This window comes from Symsagittifera roscoffensis, chromosome 3, assembly GCF_963678635.1.
Source record: "Symsagittifera roscoffensis chromosome 3, txSymRosc1.1, whole genome shotgun sequence".
Lineage (NCBI taxonomy): Eukaryota > Metazoa > Xenacoelomorpha > Acoela > Convolutidae > Symsagittifera > Symsagittifera roscoffensis.
Window position 1 is genome coordinate 60,171,542 of NC_087064.1, and position 17,779 is coordinate 60,189,320.

General features: G+C 33.8%; 2 protein-coding genes across 3 annotated transcripts in view; one reads left to right on the forward strand and one right to left on the reverse strand.

The window, feature by feature from the left end:
- Positions 1–17,779, reverse strand: part of LOC134842708 (heterogeneous nuclear ribonucleoprotein K-like) — a 432,138-nt gene that overhangs the window by 146,824 nt on the left and 267,535 nt on the right. The gene's annotated exons all lie outside the window — the stretch shown is intronic.
- On the forward strand, positions 1,049–17,314 carry LOC134842709 (melanopsin-like). The gene is made up of 6 exons (XM_063859167.1): positions 1,049–1,553; positions 8,596–8,729; positions 13,000–13,224; positions 14,501–14,688; positions 15,883–16,118; positions 17,063–17,314. Exons 1-6 carry the CDS (start codon positions 1,372–1,374, stop codon positions 17,169–17,171), a joined length of 1,074 nt encoding a protein of 357 aa, XP_063715237.1. The 5' UTR covers positions 1,049–1,371; the 3' UTR covers positions 17,172–17,314.

A 17,779-nucleotide genomic window follows, 5' to 3' on the forward strand; every position in this document is an offset into this window, starting at 1 on the left:
TTTTGAAGATTTTTTTCATCATTTCACAACCAGAAAGATATTTCCCAGCCCAGAGGCTTTTTTGTAGAGTTGAAGGTGTTTGAAAAGTGCCAGTTTGCCCTATTTGGATAAGTAGCACGCGATATGCTTCGTATTATCAAAAGGTTATCGGCGAATCAATTCATCTCAAATTGAATTGAGGCAAAAAATATAGTTTATAAATCCTTACCAGACGCATCATACATCGGGAATGGAAATACGAAAAAAATAATTTTTAAATATTTCAAATCCAAATTTTTTTTCATCGGGACGTTAGACAACATTTGGCATTTCTCGCTGATTTCAGCCTTCTTGTTTTGTATTTTGCGATATTGTAATGCAAGTTTATCAAAGTAAATTTTTGCAGGAAAATAAAAATATCTCTCCGCAATATCTCTCCGAAAATTCCAAGTTTTTTGTACTTCAGTGAGAGGCATAATTTAGCGTTAACGTTTTTTTATGTGCATCTAACTCTTCACCTGAAAGAATCCTAAGATAAATTGGCAAAAGCATGAGCAAAAAATAGAAACAATTAACCCAGCCTAGCTTTTTTTTTTTAATTTCGCGATGGCCAGAAAAAATCAAACCATATTCAGAAACTATATGAATACAAAGGCATAGATAATTTAGTTCATTTTTCATCCTGATAGTGCTTTTTTTTCTGTAATCTGATATTTTCCTGTAGGGTTTGGAGTGTTCAAATAAATGCATACGGGAAATAAATCAGTTCATTGCTTAATTATGCTTAAATTAGTGCCTAACGAGCATCAAGAATCTCCAATTTTCTTATTTTAATCCAACTTTGGTTTCTGGCAGTTTTTTCTATGGGAAGTTGATTCAAAATAAGAACGGTTTTTATTACCTAGTTTAACACAAAAAGTAATGCTCATTACCATTTTCATTTTTACTTCAATATATCGGCTTTTTTCTTCAATTCGTTTTGTATACTCATTTCTGATTGGTCGATTTCGTTTTTTTTTTGCTGACGTCTTTGGCAAAAAAAAATCAATGATTTTCCATTACACGAAGGCTAAGCAGTTGGAAAGTACCAATTTCTTTCAGATTTTTTGTTTATAATTTACGATTTCGCGTAGCACTAGAAAAGTATGAAAGTCAATGCAATTTTATTTCTATCTTAACGTTCCTCGATAGAAACTCTTTATCGATCTGGGTTTTCTCAATTTTTGAAAACATTTGAATTATTTCATAAAGTTATAGCTTCGATATAACCAAGTTGTTAACGAAAACCAGAACAATTGTGATTAAACCAGAAAATAACAGTGCCATTTTAAACTGCTAGTCAACATATTTCAACTTAGTTACCAACCAAACAAAAAACGCCCGAGAAGTGGAATGAACTCAGTGTTTTCCGTGAATGAGACAATGGCGGGCGATTTAGTGGAGAGTCGTCTGCAGGTGAAGTTCGATGCCAACGGGAACCAGGAGGTCTCGACAGTTCTGCTGGGAAGTTTCCTGGTGACAATAATACTAGTGGGCTTCTTCAGTAACATAGCCTCACTCGTCATATATCTCAGGTTAGTTTAACTAGTTGACTTAAACTTATTTTAATTCTCCTCAAAACTCATTCTATGCTTTGTTCATGTAGTTAAACTGCGGGTTTGAGTTCGACATAATCATGAGCGGCAAAAAATTAAACTTTTTGAGCGGAAAAAAATTGATAGTACATGCACTTTTTCCATAATTCAGAAACACATTTCTGTCATCTAATCCAAGGAAACTTCAATGTTTGTCCAGCAATCGGTTCTTTGAAATTATTTTGAACAGAATTTTTATAAGAAAACGTGCATTATAGTGTATTTGAATAGACTATTTGACACAAATGTACATTCCGTAAAGCAATATATAACGAAATTACTCCTATCAGGGCAAAATCCTGAATGTTCTGACTGCTCGTTAAGGAACCTGAAGTAGTTTATGGCAAAAACAGAAAACCTCACAAATTTGGCACAAACAGAAATTGTCATAAACAGAAACTGGCACAAACAGATTTTTTTTTGGAAAAATGTCCTCCCACGCGCAGATTAAATTGTATAGAGTGGCATGCTTCTAATCTATGCGTTTTTTAAACAATTTTCGTTATCACCCCAAATTGATCAGTTTTGCAAAAAAAATTGATTGCAGGTGAAGTATATAATTAATTTCATGCGCAGAAAATCAGTATATTTCAGACTAGTAATAAATTTGCAGAAAAGGGCAAGTTGAATGTTCGAATTTTGTCTGAAGGAAAAACCACCCGAGCACAATTTGTCTGTTGCCTGTCGGAACAAAAATTTGGTTGATCAAAAATTTAAAACTTAATTCATTAAAGTCGTGAAGAGTTTTTGCTAAATTTGTTTATTGCTAGAATTTTGATATGCTTAATATACTCTTATAATATACTCTTACAAAATCGCGCCAGTTTTTAGAACTACACGATCCTTTTATGTTTTTTTGTCTTTTCCAGCTTGTATGGTCGTTACTGTTCAAATGTTTTCGGAATTTAGGAATACAAACGTTTTCAAGGCTAGCATTTCGGCATTGAACAGTTAAGCGGATCTTGCCCAGTCAAGGCGATAAAAAGCGGAGCATGAAAAAAATGTCTTCTTTCAGAAACTCAACATCTTGAAATAGGAAAAATCAAATACCAAGAAGAAAAAATCTGTTTATTGGTCGGTGTATGAACAAAACAATTATAAGTTAAAGTTTAAAAAAGTTACAAAAGTATAATTTTTTTAGTGCACTGTTGAAAATTTTTGTTTTTAATGGTAGTCATTATATTTTTGAATCTTTAAAATACAGTGCTGATTTAAACAAGACTGCTCGTATAACAGGGCGAAGCCCTGAAAATTCCGACTGCCCCTTAATCAATATCGAATAGATTTTGGGAAAACAATTATTGAAAAACTATAACTTTGGACAATATCAAAGATAAAATGTGAAAATTAATACGGCCGATTAGCTAGCCTCAATTTATTTTGGAACGATTTTGTTGTTCGGGTTAATTGGCCACGCATAAACAATTCAGGTTACGCTACAAAGTCTACAAAGCGCGCATAAAATAGTCCAGAGCATGGCCAAATTGTCAATTTTCAAACTAAGCAAACTAGGCCAAATAGGCAAACTAGGCAAAAATCACAATTTTCAAATCATAAGAGGTAAAATATCAGTTTTTTATATTTGGTTTTAGGGAGTCGATATCTTCAAAGTGGCGTAAAATTAAAATTTTTTCGATAGCCGATAATTGATTGAATGAAAAAAAAGCCTAGAAGACTAGAAAAAACTCAAGGGAACGAAGGTGCTCACAATTTCACCAGAATTAACATAAAGTAATTCATTTTGCGAATTTTGCGGCCAAAATTTCCCCAAAAAGATGATCATTTTGGCTTGTTTTAGTTAACCAAGAAATACGTTGAAACTACTGATAATTGATGAGAAAGTTAAATCAAAAGAAGCCTCGTACAAAGTTATAGAAAGGTAAAAGCTCCAAAAAGTTTTATGAAATTTGTTTTCAAGCAAAAAGTTTATTTTTTTTTATTGTAAAATTGATCGACTTTTAAAGGAAATATACTAAAATATGCAGATTTTTGGTGAATTTAGATTTTTAAAGTTTTATCAGGTTGTGTAAGAGAGTTCTTTTGATATAAATTTTTTTATCAACTAACTCAGTAGTTTCAGCGTAATTTTTGATTAACTGAAAAAGCAAAAATTACTCAGTTTTGGGGAAAATTTTTGCAGCAGAATTTGGAAAACTGCACCATTTCATTTCTGGTGATATTCAGAACAATTATTGTTTTTTTCCTTTTTTTCTTTAATTTTAACCCAATTGAGAAAAGAAGCCTTTGAACTTTCCGAAGAATTTTGGTCGTTGTCCGGTTAATTAAAATCAGCACTGTACTGAGAGCGGTCAATCCAATGTATCATTTTAGCTCCATGATTATGCAAATACTCGCTTCAATTTACGACTTAGAAATCTGCAATTAATTCTTTCAAGGAATCTATTTCAAATTTAATTATTGTTTTAAGGAAGATTATGGCTATTGAGCTGAAGTTTCATGCCAATCGGTTTGAAGATATAACGTACAGCCAATTTTTTCTAGTTTAGCGATCAGGGATAACGAAAGTCAATCAAGCTAAGCTTCAAACCCTAAGTCCTTTCGATCTCAGTTGTGAGATGTTTTATATGACTTCGAGTTTGATAGCATGTTGGTTTCTTTTGTTTTTTTTTTATTAATTGAGAACGTGAATACTTGTTAATTCTGTACAACAAGAACTCATCTATATTTATCGATAGCTGTCTCAGCTAATTATGCAATTGTAAGCTCTTCTCTCAAAGAATTTGTCAGTTTGGCCAGTATATGAGTGGAATGCTCGTTGGTAACACCTCCAGGCATTATGTAAATTTGTTACCTATGGCTTGTGTTTTGTAGCCAGTAAACGATTGAAATTAAAATCTCAAATCTTAAAATAGCGATAAGTGGCAGCGTAAGCGATGCAATAAGGTTATTGCCCTCATCCATATGAACCTGTTTGAACTCTGCTGAACACATTTCTTTTCTATTTTTTTTTCTGTCATCGCTTTTTTTAATGCTTTTTTTCAGTTACGCCTTTCTGATCCCTTTTCAAGAATCCTCAATATTTGTTCAATATGTTTTTCACGGTTTTCTATCATTGTTTTTCAAACTGCTTTGATGTTTGCTCTCGCTCTGATATAAAAGTGAAACAGCACCTCTAGGATGCGATCATCTGGTTCGCAGCCAGATCTTGTTAATCTTATTGAAAACAAAACGGCAGTCTTTTATGACTTTTTTAAAAGTTATTTGAACACATAGTTAATTCCTCAATTCAACATGGAAGTAATTTTCAGCAAGAGTGCCGGACTGCCAACGCATTCTTGGTGAAAAATTGAATGAAAAACTTGCATCAATTAATGCTATTTCCAGAAAGGGTCCATAATCTAAGGAAAAAGATCGCACAACAGAAGTATTCATCAATACAGTCATTTTGGTCAAGCAATTTAAAAAAACTGATCCGGTTAAAGATTAAAACCATAAGACTCAGTTAATAAAGTAGATAAAATGTTAGAAAAAAAAATTAGATCAAAAATTAGTCATTAACCTGAAAACGAAAAAAAAACTGAGACAAGTTTTTCTCGACACCAAGACAATTTTTTATATATTTTTTTTTTAGAATCGGAAACACATGTGAAAGAGCTGTAATATGATAGCACACTTGTCCCTTCATGATGATGATAAGCAGTTTACCAATTAGATGCGAATGAACAACGTTCGAAAATTAGGTTCAGCCCATCTGATTCACTGTGGAAATAAGATTGACATTCAGATTCTAATTAATTTGAACAAAAATGAAGGATGTCAGTGTAACCAGACCAAGGGATTGTGAAATTTAAACAGAAGGAAGGAGGGAAATGAAGCAAAAGTCAGTTGTGTCAATTAAATTGATGTTTTATAAATTGAACTGACTAGAGGAAGTCATAAAGGCAAGTAAAAAAGTATGACCGCTTCTGTTGAGAACAGTCTGTTCATCAGGAACCACTGGTACTCAAACTTATAATTTTGTTCTTAAAAACAGGGCTAATAATGATACGAGACATTGCTTTGATAACTAAATCCATCTCAATTCACTTACTTTCAATGAACTTTAATGATTGTGGTTCTCTTTCTATAACCGAGAAACCTGAAAGAATTGAACAATATTCTTAGCATGAAAGAAAAGTTGTGGATTGATTTTCAATTGATTTTTTAATTGGCAATTTGAATGAAAGTTTTTCTAATGGTTGTTTTTGGGCACGAATGAAATAAAAATTTCAACAATCTAAACCAAAAGTGAGAAAGAAGAATTACTTTTAACCACCTTCGCGTCAGCTTTACTGACTTTGTTTGCCCGCGCTGTAATTCTTGAATCAGCTGTAATTCTTTTTAAATTGATGCCTAATTCAAATCAATTTGTAGGCTCAAAGCTCTTTTCTCAAAAATTGCAAAAAATTAATAATTTGGAAACTGGCAATGAAAGTAATCCAAACCAAAAACAACGCGGCAATGACTGCCTTGATTTGCTTTTCTCGTTTTTTTTTCAATCAAATCCTATATAAACAAATCTGCTGGTATATCAAAGCAAAATCCTACATGTTCCGATTGCCCCCTTAAATTGAAAAAAAAATTTTGCTCAAAAAATTGACGAAGTTATCAAAAAACGTTATTTGGATCAATTTATTCCTTACTCAATGTCGATACCCCTCTCCCAAGAAATCGATGCACAGAAAAATTTGCAGTTGACTAATTGTTTGACGTAATTGTTAAATGTGGAGTAGGCTGAAGCCAATTATTTCAGCCTGAGATCATGAACAAACTTTTGTGATCTCAAGCAGTCTGCCAATTAGATACAAATTGACAACATTCGGAAATTATGTTAAGCCAATCTAAGTCTTTGTGGAAATATGATTGGCTTTCACATTTTAATTGATCTGAAGACAAACAAAGGAAGAATGCCTTTTTTAACATACCAAAAAGCGTGAAATTTCAACAGAAGGATGGTTGAGGTGGATAATTCAGTTGTGTCAATCAAGCCAATGTAATATAACTTGAACTGATTTACTATAAACCATAAGGCAATTTAGAAATTAAACTCGTTTCTGAGATCAGAGAGTTAATCAGGAACCAGATTAACAACACTCAACTTTTCACATTTGTTCTCAAATACTTGTCTAGTAATGATACGGGATATTGCTTTGAAAACTAACTAAGTCACACGAGATATTTGTTCACTGAGCCTTAATTACTGTGATTCACTCTCTATAATCAAGAAAGAACAATCTGAAAAAACTGGACAATTTTTTTAGCAAGAAAAATTTTTTTGTCAATTGATTTTCAACTAATTTTTAAATTGGCATTTTGAGTTAAGGTTTTTTGGCTGTTTTTGGCCTGAATAAAACAAGAATTTCAACATCCTGCACAAAAAATGATGAAAAAAAAACTTTTAACCAGTTTTGGTTCAGCTCTACTGATTTCGTTTGCTAGCGCTATCGGTTGTAGTTCTTTTTAATTTGATGCATAATGCAATTCAGTCTGCTAAAACTTTCATTTTTCAAAAATTAAAAAAAATAAGTAGTTCGAAAAATGGCAATGAAAATTACCAAAACCAAAAACAACGCGTCAATGACTGTCTAATTTGTCTTCTAGTTTGCTCCAATTAGCTCTAATATAAACAGGATTGCGCTTGTGTATCAGTGCAAAGCCCAAAATATTCCGATTGCCTCCTTGATAAAATGAATTTTAAACATACAAAAAATGAACGATTTTTTGTTCATTTATCCCATGCTCAAATCTGATTGGCTGAAAAATAATAGTTTTAACCAAATGAACTTTCTCCCCACTAAAGTAATTTCGGGGGAGATTGTTTTCTTGGTCCAAACAGTTTGTGCTCGTAGTAATTTCTTTTTTAATTATTTTCAATTTGCCTCTGAAATGCTTCACCTGTAATTAATTTTTGAGATCTAAATTTATTTAATTAATTGATGCAAAAATAAATTCGAAATTTTAGATCAATGGTGTTTTAGGGCTCCGAATTTTTTTTGAACCTATTTATCACTGATTGAAAAATCACCGAGAAGTATTTTTTTTCAAATCAAGTTAAGTTTTTTTCTGGTTGGCTGGCAGTTTCTTTCAATTGCCCAATTTTGGTGTGAATGTGTGGATCTATCACCGGATTGACGTTATTTTATTCGTGAACACGCTTTTCGGCGATAATGGGGGGGGGGGGGGTGGGGGGCTATAACTCAGCGTGATTTCTAGCTCACTTCCAGTTTTGACTTGTCATCGAATGCAATCTCAATATATTTTTCCTCCAAATGTTAAGACTCAAACATCCAATTTTGGTACAAGTACCCGCCATTTGTACTCGATAAAGTTAGTTAAAAGTTCTACCCGACAAGTGGGTAATTTTTATTTCTTAGCTGTAAAGTTTGGGTTCTCTTGGATAGGTTTGACAAAAACAAGGATATTTTAGCTCATATTCTTTGATGAAAATTGTCACCTTTTTATGAGCTTTGTTTGATTCTTTTGCGTTGCTATGTTTAAACTTCAGAAGCTGAAGTTAAAGCTGCTATTAAATTTAAGCTGCTGTATTTTGGGCTGAAGTGAATCAAAGTGGTGTTCTCAGACATTTATAATGCCCGAAAAACGCGTAATCTGCCCGCATACCCTCTGAACTCATTTTACCGTCTTTTTTTCTACATTTTTACCCTCTACAGGTGAAGGTAATTATAAAAAATTCAAATAGCATTTAAATGGGAAAATTTAAATATTCAAACTCTTGTGAGCTAAGAAATTTCTTCTTTATGGTAACGGTATAATTCAGTTCACGCCTATTTTGTATTTAAAAAATGAATAATTTATTGAGCTGAGCGAAGAGCAGTAGAAGTTTCTAGAAACAAACATCTCTGCAAATTGCAAAAGAAGAAAGAAACCTCATAAGCTTCCTGTGAAAATCAGAGCAAGGAAAATTATGTAAATCTATCAAAAACAATACTTGAAAGAGAAAACGCGGAGTTAAACTGTTTAGATGCAAGGATATGCGCAAGCCCCAGAATGTGCTCATTTTGAACCTGGCCCTGGCTGATCTTGGGATGGTGTTGGGATCACAGGTGCCTACGTGCATTTCTTCATTCTCAAGACAGTGGATTTTCGGCCAGACAGGTGAGTCATTCCGTGACAGGTCTCTTTTAAGACCCTTTACACTCGCTTGATAGGACAGGATTAAAAATCGAGCTGTTCAGTCTTTCATGCTGAACGACTGCAGTGCTCGGATTGAGATGCGAACATGGTTTCACTTTTTAAACGATAAAGCTTTGCTTCCCACTTAGGTAATGCGCGCGGATCATGGTATGCCTGTAACAATCGCAATTCTGAAACCCTGGCATTTCATCAGGTCTTCACATCATGTGAGAATGTCAAAAAACTCATTCTATCACGTGATTGGGTGGAATCTCATGCGCAAGTCCATTAGTACAAAACATCAAAACCTAATAGGATGCCCCTCTTTTAAGATTTTTTTTCAAAAGGGTCTCCTTCGGTACTATTATATGACAGCCATTTCTGGCAGCAGAGCCTGCAAATTTTTCCCAAACCCGATTTTTCTCATGTGCCTTGAAGGAGGAGAGCAGGTCGAAAAAGTATTTGGAAATCGCCTGGTACCCCAGATTATTTTGCGAAATATGGCCCTTCTGGGGTTTCAGCAGAGCTCATAAATTTCGGCATGACTGACCCAAAAAAGTCGCTCCCGTCAAAAAAGTCGCTCACGCCACTGCCACGTAATATGGTGATTGCACATAAGGACCGAATAAACGCTATACTCTGAAAAAATCATTAAGTGCTTTGAGAAAAAAAATACTGCAAAATTGCAGCAGGATTTTAAATTGAACCAATTTTAGGGGCTAGAGCAACAGTACAAAAATTAAAATTGAACTTTTTGTGTCCTCAAGATACATTTATTTGTAGTGAGTTTGTTTTCATCATCGCGTAGGCGTGATCTCCGGTTCTTATACCAGTTGAAGTTCATCTTCCATTATCGTAAAGATTCAACTTCGATTTAAATGATTACGTCAAACAGCTGTAAGCTGCTTTTCTTAAAAATAATAGAAATGTATTGGAGGTCAACCATTTGCGCTTTAGGAAGCAAAACAATCAATTTGATTTTAGAAAGTAGTCTAGCTGGCTCCTCCTTCCCCTTTGAAATAAATATTGTTTAAATATAAAGAATACAAAATAATCAAAGCGGACAAAAAACTAATAATCTGTTTTAAACAGAGATCAAACCAGAGGACACCATCTGCCACTAACCTTGTTAACGTTTTCTTTTTGATGATATAACTTTTGGAGCGCGTTTTCTTGTTTAAAAATGAAAATTAATTTTTTTAAACCTTTTATTTATTAAGATCATACGGATAGTCTCCTGGGATTTTTCCGGATTCAAATCTAACCAGTTTAATTTTGTGATCGAATTCGGAGCCGGAATAAGCTTTATGATCATTGTGGTTTCCTTTTGATTCTTTTTGTGGAAGTTTCAGAAATATTTATTAAATTAGCTATGAAGCTGCATGGTTAGCGCAGCATGTCTATTAAATCAAGCTGATTTTAGGGGGTGATTTTTTACACGTTTTTCTTCCTTCAAGGATTTGACTCCCTCACCAACCAAAGGGTCTTCCCTTGGTATTTTTTAAAATACCTTTTTTCGGTCAACCAATTCCAAAAATGTTCTGAAGGTGACCGTTTGGCGTAAATTTATGTATATATATATATTTATATACATATATAGATCCGTCTCTGAAAATCCTAGATCCGTCTCTGTGTTAAATCGTTCTTGAAATTTTCAAAACATTGAAATCGATAACCAAAACTTTATGGAGAAACCCATACTGACGAAGTTGCTGTTGCTGAAATTTTTTGAAAAATATTGAATCTGCCTATGTTTTGAGGCGAAATATCAGAAAATTCTTTTGCGGCAATAACAATATCCGAATACTACGCGAGAAGCAAAAAATATGCCTTTCACGGTCGCAATTGCGGGATTTGTTAGTTTTTTTATTTTCAATTTCATTTTGGATATCGTAATTTTGGGGTTTCGGCACCTGCAAAAATTTCCTGTGCAAGCATTTTTTTATTGAGTTTTTACCATCATCGCTGCGAATCGCAATAAAGTTCCATGGATGATAATCAATTTTAATGGATTTTCATGATCTATTTCGATAAAAAACTAAATTAATTGTTTATAATGGATTAGTAAGCGATTGCGAAATAAATAAATTAGAAATCAATTTAACCCATTTTAATCGATTATAATGGAGTATAATTGATTATAATGGATTATAATAAATTATAATGAATTATAATAAATTATTATGGATTATGAATGATTTTTATGAGTTAGAGCTTGGATTTTCCAAAGCCTTGAAATCAAAAATTCAAAACGTAGCAGACGATAAATATTTTATACATTTGGTCACAGCAAAAAGTTGTTTTGTTTTCTACTTGTCTTTTTTCTACTTGTCTACTTCTCCCCCTAAATACTTCACAGTAACTCCCACCATTCTTAATTTTTTTGCTTACCTTACTTCCCCTCCCAACCACTTACCCTTTACTGACATTTACCACAAAGTACGTAAAAAACACCGTACGCGTGCCCATACCCCCAAAATGCAAACACAGCTTGTGGGAGAGTAGGTGCAAAAATATGGTTTTGTAAAATTTAACTAAAAATGAGTAGGTTCACAAATCGAGTAGGCTGTGAATAATGCAGAAAAAGCTGCAAGTTTGAAGAAAATTTGGAAAAAAAGTTATGGAGTTTATAATGGATTTAAATGGATTATGATCGATTTTTTTCTTTGAAAATAATGGGTTAAATTAGACTATAATCAATTGCGTAGTCCCAAAGTGTAATTATAATCAATTATAACGATTAATATCCACAGAACAACCTTGCGGGGTTGAATCGATCTCTCTATTAGATTGGGAATAATAGAGACTAGTTTGGAAAAACAGCTAGAAATTGGAAAAGCGAATTGACGTAGATGAATACCAGTGTCGAAAACAAAATGATATATTTCTAGTATACTAGAAAGGTGTTTGGCACGATCAAGTTGTTTTCTTCAGTCAACATGAATTGGTATTATTTATTTCACCGAACACGTTACTCGTTCAGAAAAAAATCCAGCTATGGTGTTTACTATGGCATTAAAAATTTTGTCAAACCAGTTAAATAAATAGCCGAATTTGTTTTTTTAAACTCAAAATTCAGAAACTTAAATTAAACTCAAAACTCAACAAGCAGAATCATTCAAAAACTGTGGCGACCTTATATAGGGATTCGAATCACTGAAGGGAAATCAAGAGGGCGTCCGCCTCCGTTCCTAAACTGAATGCAAACTAAACTAAAACATCCGACGCTGAATGCAATTAAAATGGCCCTCTTGTGTTTCATGTTTCTATTCTTTTTCGGTAAAAAAATAGCTCAAGAGACTTGCGAATGACATAGGAGCTAGGAAATGACTATTCAAAAAATTCTCAAAAAATGACAGACTAAAAAAACAAAAATGAGAAAAACAACACTAATGAATCATGGTAGCATTGTAACTATGAATGAAAATTCAATTGAAGAGAAGTGTCCTTTATACTTCCTTGTTTGCTTTTTAATCAATCATTTTCAGAATCTAAAGTCATTCAGTTGAGTTCATTTCTCTTGACAAACTCTAAAACAAGACAAATTCTGAAAAAGGTAACAGGAACCAGGCGTTTTTAATCTATTAATATTTTGGAAGTGAATTGAGGTTTTGATCGGACGAACTGGATTGACCGCAATTCAGGGGTGTGCATTCGCAAATGTAAATCGAGCGTGTATGTAACTGAATCCATCGGAACTTCTAAATTAAGAAAACCTATTTTACAATTTTTTTATTAACGAAGCAAAACTGAACAATTGCTTGGCGTGTAGACCGATTATCCTCGAGAGAATGGGCCGCCATTTGAAGTGTGAAGCTATTTACGGAGAACCACTGCCTGCTGTGAGCTCTTTTTTGTTGAGCATTTGATTGAATGATTGTAAGTGAACTCTTCTGAACACTATCAACTTCTTTCAATTGTTTGATTGGTTAAACTGATTAATTAACAAACTGAGAAATTGCTAGAAGTAGTGACTTCTAACTCAGAAGCTCCTGTATCCAAAACAGCCATGATCCGTTCTTGTTGCCCGTGGTCGAAAAAATTTTACCAAAAAAGTTGCTTTCTTTTCTCCATGAACATGATATTCAAAATGAAGCGGCCATGCATTGGCCTTATGCATAATTGCCCTACCGACATTTGTTTTTTTAGCAAAAAAAACCTTTTGTTTTTTTTGCTGTTTTTGCTTATGCATTAAAGCCATCGTCTTGATCAATTGCCTTGTTGATTTTGGTTAATATTTTCTCTATTTTAGCATGCACCGTTTCTGCTTTTCTGGCGACTAACAGTGGCTTCGCTTCCATCGGAACCATGACTCTCATCGCATTCGACCGATACGACCGGTTGTCGCGCCCTCTCCAGACCCTGGATCAGGACACTTTCGGCAACAAGAGATCATTCCGACTAATCGCACTAGTTTGGGCGTACTCGTTGTTCCTCTCACTGCCACCTTTGTTCTACAATGGATACGGATCACCAGGTATGCTCAAGAACAATTCTCAACAATTTAATCTAATTAATACGTTTTGCACAAGCCCAAAAGTCTTCAGACCTCATCTTATCAATTTTCAATATTTCTTTGGATTTTAAAATTTTTTTAGGTCGACCAAATTGAACTTCTGCGTTTTCGTAAATCACTATAAAGACCCCATTTTGACCAAATTTTCTGCGCCACAGGCAAATTTTTGAAAAAATCTACGAAAAAAATTCGCCAAAAATAGAGATAAATCAATAGAGATCAATAAATAGCATTTATCGCAACCACCTTACAAATTGTTATAAATTAGTGCAGTCTGGGAAAATTGGCACTTGTACGGCAAGAGGATGACCTTTTCCCATAATTGCCTACTTGGCAGTCTAAAAATTACAAATTTCATGGTCGGGGGGAAGCACTTTTTCTAATGTCAATTCTTAAGGCTCATTCTCAATCTACAAATGTACTTGCAAGAACTGTCAAGTGATTTCCTCCTAATTTCTTCTGAAACTAGACCCATTGTCTCTGATTAGAATAAGTTCAAATTTTCCAAGCGTTTTGAAATGACAGAATTAAGTATAATCTGTTCAGCCTCTAGCCCACGCACTTGGTGCAAAAGACGAAAAAAAACGAGCAAAAACTCAGTTTTTCTTAAACCGACTAAAAGAAAAGACTAATTTTTTTTAGTTTTTCCTTTTTGGTTTTTTTAAAAGAACTTAATAATCTTCATATGACAAAACTCATGCAGCCTTAGTTGTTATCGATGTCATCTTGTTGAGGACAATTTTTCTCGCTATAGATTTGATTGTATCTTGTTGGTTTCCTATATTTAGCTGTCTGATTTGTTCAGTATAGTGATGGACATTCGAATTATTTAGAACTTATGAATGATAAAAATTATAAAAGGCGCGGATATTTTCGTTGCTGTATTATGCGTGGTTTGACTTGCGAAGTTAAGACAGGAGTTATAGCGCAGTGTGGATTTTTTCTTTATCGCAAAAAAAGCTTGTAGAGTTTCTTTATCGCAAAAAAAGCTTGTAGAATTTCAAATTTTCTATCATATTAAAACACTTTTAGCCGTGAGTCGGATTCTGAAAACAATTTGAAAACAAGTTCTCGGTATCATGAAAAATAAATGTGAGCTTTTCTCTTTAAATTGGGTGGTGGCCATGGGGTCGAATCGAGGGAGAGAGGTGCTACCCCTTATCCTAATAGATGATGGCTTTCGCATCCACATCGAAGCGAAGAACTTGAGCATAAATCCGTTACTTTTTTGTTTCAGACGTTTCAGTGGCATGTATTTTGGACTATACCAATGCTTCCCTGGAAAATAGACTGGCTCTTGCATCTATGTACACCCTGGGTTTCGTGGTACCCCTCTCATGCATCATCTATCTCTACAAAGGCATCTTCGGCATCATCCGCACTTCACGATTGATGTTCGGCGACAGCCGCCAAGATCAAAGACAGGTGAATCATCATAATCTTGATTATCGGAAACTCTAATCATTTTAAGCATAGTTAACAGACAGCTGGAAGTCATTAATGAACTTCATGGAACTAAAAATAATAAAAATAGTTTTTCTACAGAGAATCTTAAAAAAGAAACTAAAAAAATGGAGCCAATCCAAAATTTGTTTTCTTCGATCAAATTGTAAGACTTCATCTTGAAAAAAGTGATTAAACCCACGCGACCCTAAAAACATAGATTGAAAAATTTTTTGCTTTTAAGCATACGGTGTCAAAAACTTTATGAGACATGAAGCGGTCATTCAAAAGTTATTATTTCGATAAAATTTGCCCCAAAACTGTGCTTTTACAATATACTCCCCAAGAGCTTGCCATCAATCTGAGGGAGAAAAAGCTTCCACCTAAAATCGGCGCCTTTATTATATTTATTTTTAAGAACGAACCAATTTATTCCTGTGGTATCAAAATCTGAAAAACGCACACAAACAGTTCTTGACTGTTCTTTTTCTGACAAAGTTTAACCGCAGCTTAATAAACTTTTGGTAAAGAAAGGGTTTTTTATCGTGTTTTACAAGAGCTCAGACAATCATTTTGGCCTAAGTTATTTGAAAATCAGCAATTTTTGCAGCAAATGTCGGTGTAGGTTATTTGAACAAAGTTTTTTTTTGAAAATGCTTTTTGCAACATACATGATAAACGCAGGTGCGTCTTCTGTCTCGATTGACTTTAAAAATTTAGATTAATATCTGAAGTCAAATCGAAACTATAAATCAAACAAGTACACTCATATAAATCAATATCCTATATTTTTTTCACTTACATTCTACTATTAATCAAATTTAACACTATGAGCATTTTTTTTCTAAGTTTGATGGGTGTTATTTAATTTTCGCTTCATTTTGAATCGTTGAACTTTAGCTAGTCTTTAGGTGCATGTATAATCAAAACATTGCATGCGGACGCAAAAAACAGCTCTGTTATAGCTTTTCAAAAAGATACCTTTTAAGCCTTTTTTTGATCAGTTCAAATAAATTAAATGGAATCATTAAAAAAACTGGATGCTTAGTAAATAAATTCTAGTATTTTGCAGTAAAAAATCATTTTTTTGAAATGTTGCATGCATGAACTTAATCCGCGAATTGTACAAACTTGGGCACCTGTTCTTTTTTTATCAAAAATATATGCCATTTTCAGATGGAGAAAGAGTTCAAGGTCGGCATCGCTTCTGTACTCTGTGTGCTCATATTCGTGATCGCCTGGACGCCATTCGCGGTGCTGATGGTGCTCGGAAACATCGACCCCAAATACGTACTCACTTCGGCTGACAACAGAGTATCGTACACTTCTCTAACAGCTACTTTCGCCAAGGGGTCGGCAGCCTGTAATGGCATCATTTACGGACTGTGTATTCCGCAAGAAAAATATCGAAGGTGGGTTGAAGAAATTATTTTCTGCACAATTTTTTTTTTCAGTTAACTTCTTCAAAACCCATAATCGTAATTCAAATTTGAAGATTTTGAAGAATCCGATTTCTCGTGACTGAATCCTCGTGGTCCAAATGTTAAAAAATTAGGTAATAACGGTTGTGTAACCGATTTGGCCTTCAATCAAAAACTTGCTAAACCACCATTTGCATCAATAATTGATAATTTTCTAAGCAGAAGGGGTCTGCGATGTGAAGATATTCAAATATGGTCTTATTCTTTATTTAAAACCCTTAAGTTTTTGGTTATTGTGGCGATATTGTAATATTTATGCTGTATGATTTTTCTGGTGACAGAACTTTGCGTTCTTAGAATATCAAAACCGAGAACTTTCAAATCAACATCAGATAACCCCAAATAAGCATTTCCCTTTGATTTTAAGCCGGCAGACGGTTGCTATGCAAGAAGCATGGAAAGTTTCAAACCACAGAAATCATAGCAAAAAAAAAGTTTAAAAAATTGATATATATTTTTTTTTTGGTGGCGAGAGGACAAGTTACGCTTCAACAAACAAAAAATAGTAGCGTAATTTAAGCTCATTTATACTGATCTTTTTCAACACAGTTAATATTTTCCTAATGATTTTTTTTGTAATCCAAGTTGGAACTGAAACTATAGAACATCATCATACACTATAAGTGAGTTGTCTGAAATAGCTTATATCAAAACGACTGGGGCCACAAAAATCTCTTATTAACGTCAATTCATATTACTTAGTAATTTTTTGCGTCAATCAAGCCTTAAAACCGCTAAAACAAAATAGGACAGGATTTTTTTAATAGGAAAAAGAATCGAAAGTGAATTTTTTTTATTTGAAGGATACTTTAAAACTACCATATTGTTTCACACCAAAAAAGATAAATTGCTAAACGATGTTTCTGGTGTTCCAGGTCGTCAGCTCAGCAGGCCAAAAAACTCTTAATGAGCCATGCGGCATTGTACCATCATAACAGCCGACGACACCAGCAGAACTTGATCAAACCAGTCGAATGGGTCTAACTGAGACTCAAATCACTCTTCAATCAGCCTCGCAGATCAACTGCTCCTGAAAACTCAGTTTCAACAAAACTCGGCAATACTCAAAACATATTCTTAAAATACAGTGCAAGTTCCAATAAAAAATTTCCTTAAAGGATAGATGTATTTTAGTTTAAGTATAAGAATGTGCTGTTTGTTTATTTTTATGTAAATTAAACATTTTATTAGCTTAAAAAGTTTTCAATTTTAATTTTGAGCTCCATTCGAAAATATCAAATGGCAAGGAACGAACAAATTTAAGCTGAAAGGCAAGATGATTTATCGTAATTTCGGGCAAAACAGCGCATTATTTATGGCAGCCACTGCTTGTTCTTAAGTTGCGTGTCAAAATTGAAGAAGTAGATCTTTTTTCTTGCTCTTGGTCAACATTTTTCTAGATCGAAGTAGAGATTTGAGGAAGCACTTCTTTGGGCGACAATAAATGCTATCAAATCTCGCCAGGAAATATTCAATATCTTTCAATTTAAGGGTTTGCGTAGAGTTTTTCTCTAAAAAAGGAGAAGCGGATGTTCATCGATTTTATTTTGAGGTGAACAAAAAGCATTTTGAATTTTCTAGAACCGTTACAA

Coding starts and splice junctions, on each gene's coding strand:
- LOC134842709 (XM_063859167.1), top strand. CDS start 1,372: ATGAACTCAGTGTTTTCCGTGAATGAGACAATGGCGGGCGATTTAGTG. Junction 8,730..12,999: donor GTGGATTTTCGGCCAGACAG/GTGAGTCATTCC, acceptor TCTCTATTTTAG/CATGCACCGTTTCTGCTTTT. Junction 13,225..14,500: donor CAATGGATACGGATCACCAG/GTATGCTCAAGA, acceptor TTTTTGTTTCAG/ACGTTTCAGTGGCATGTATT.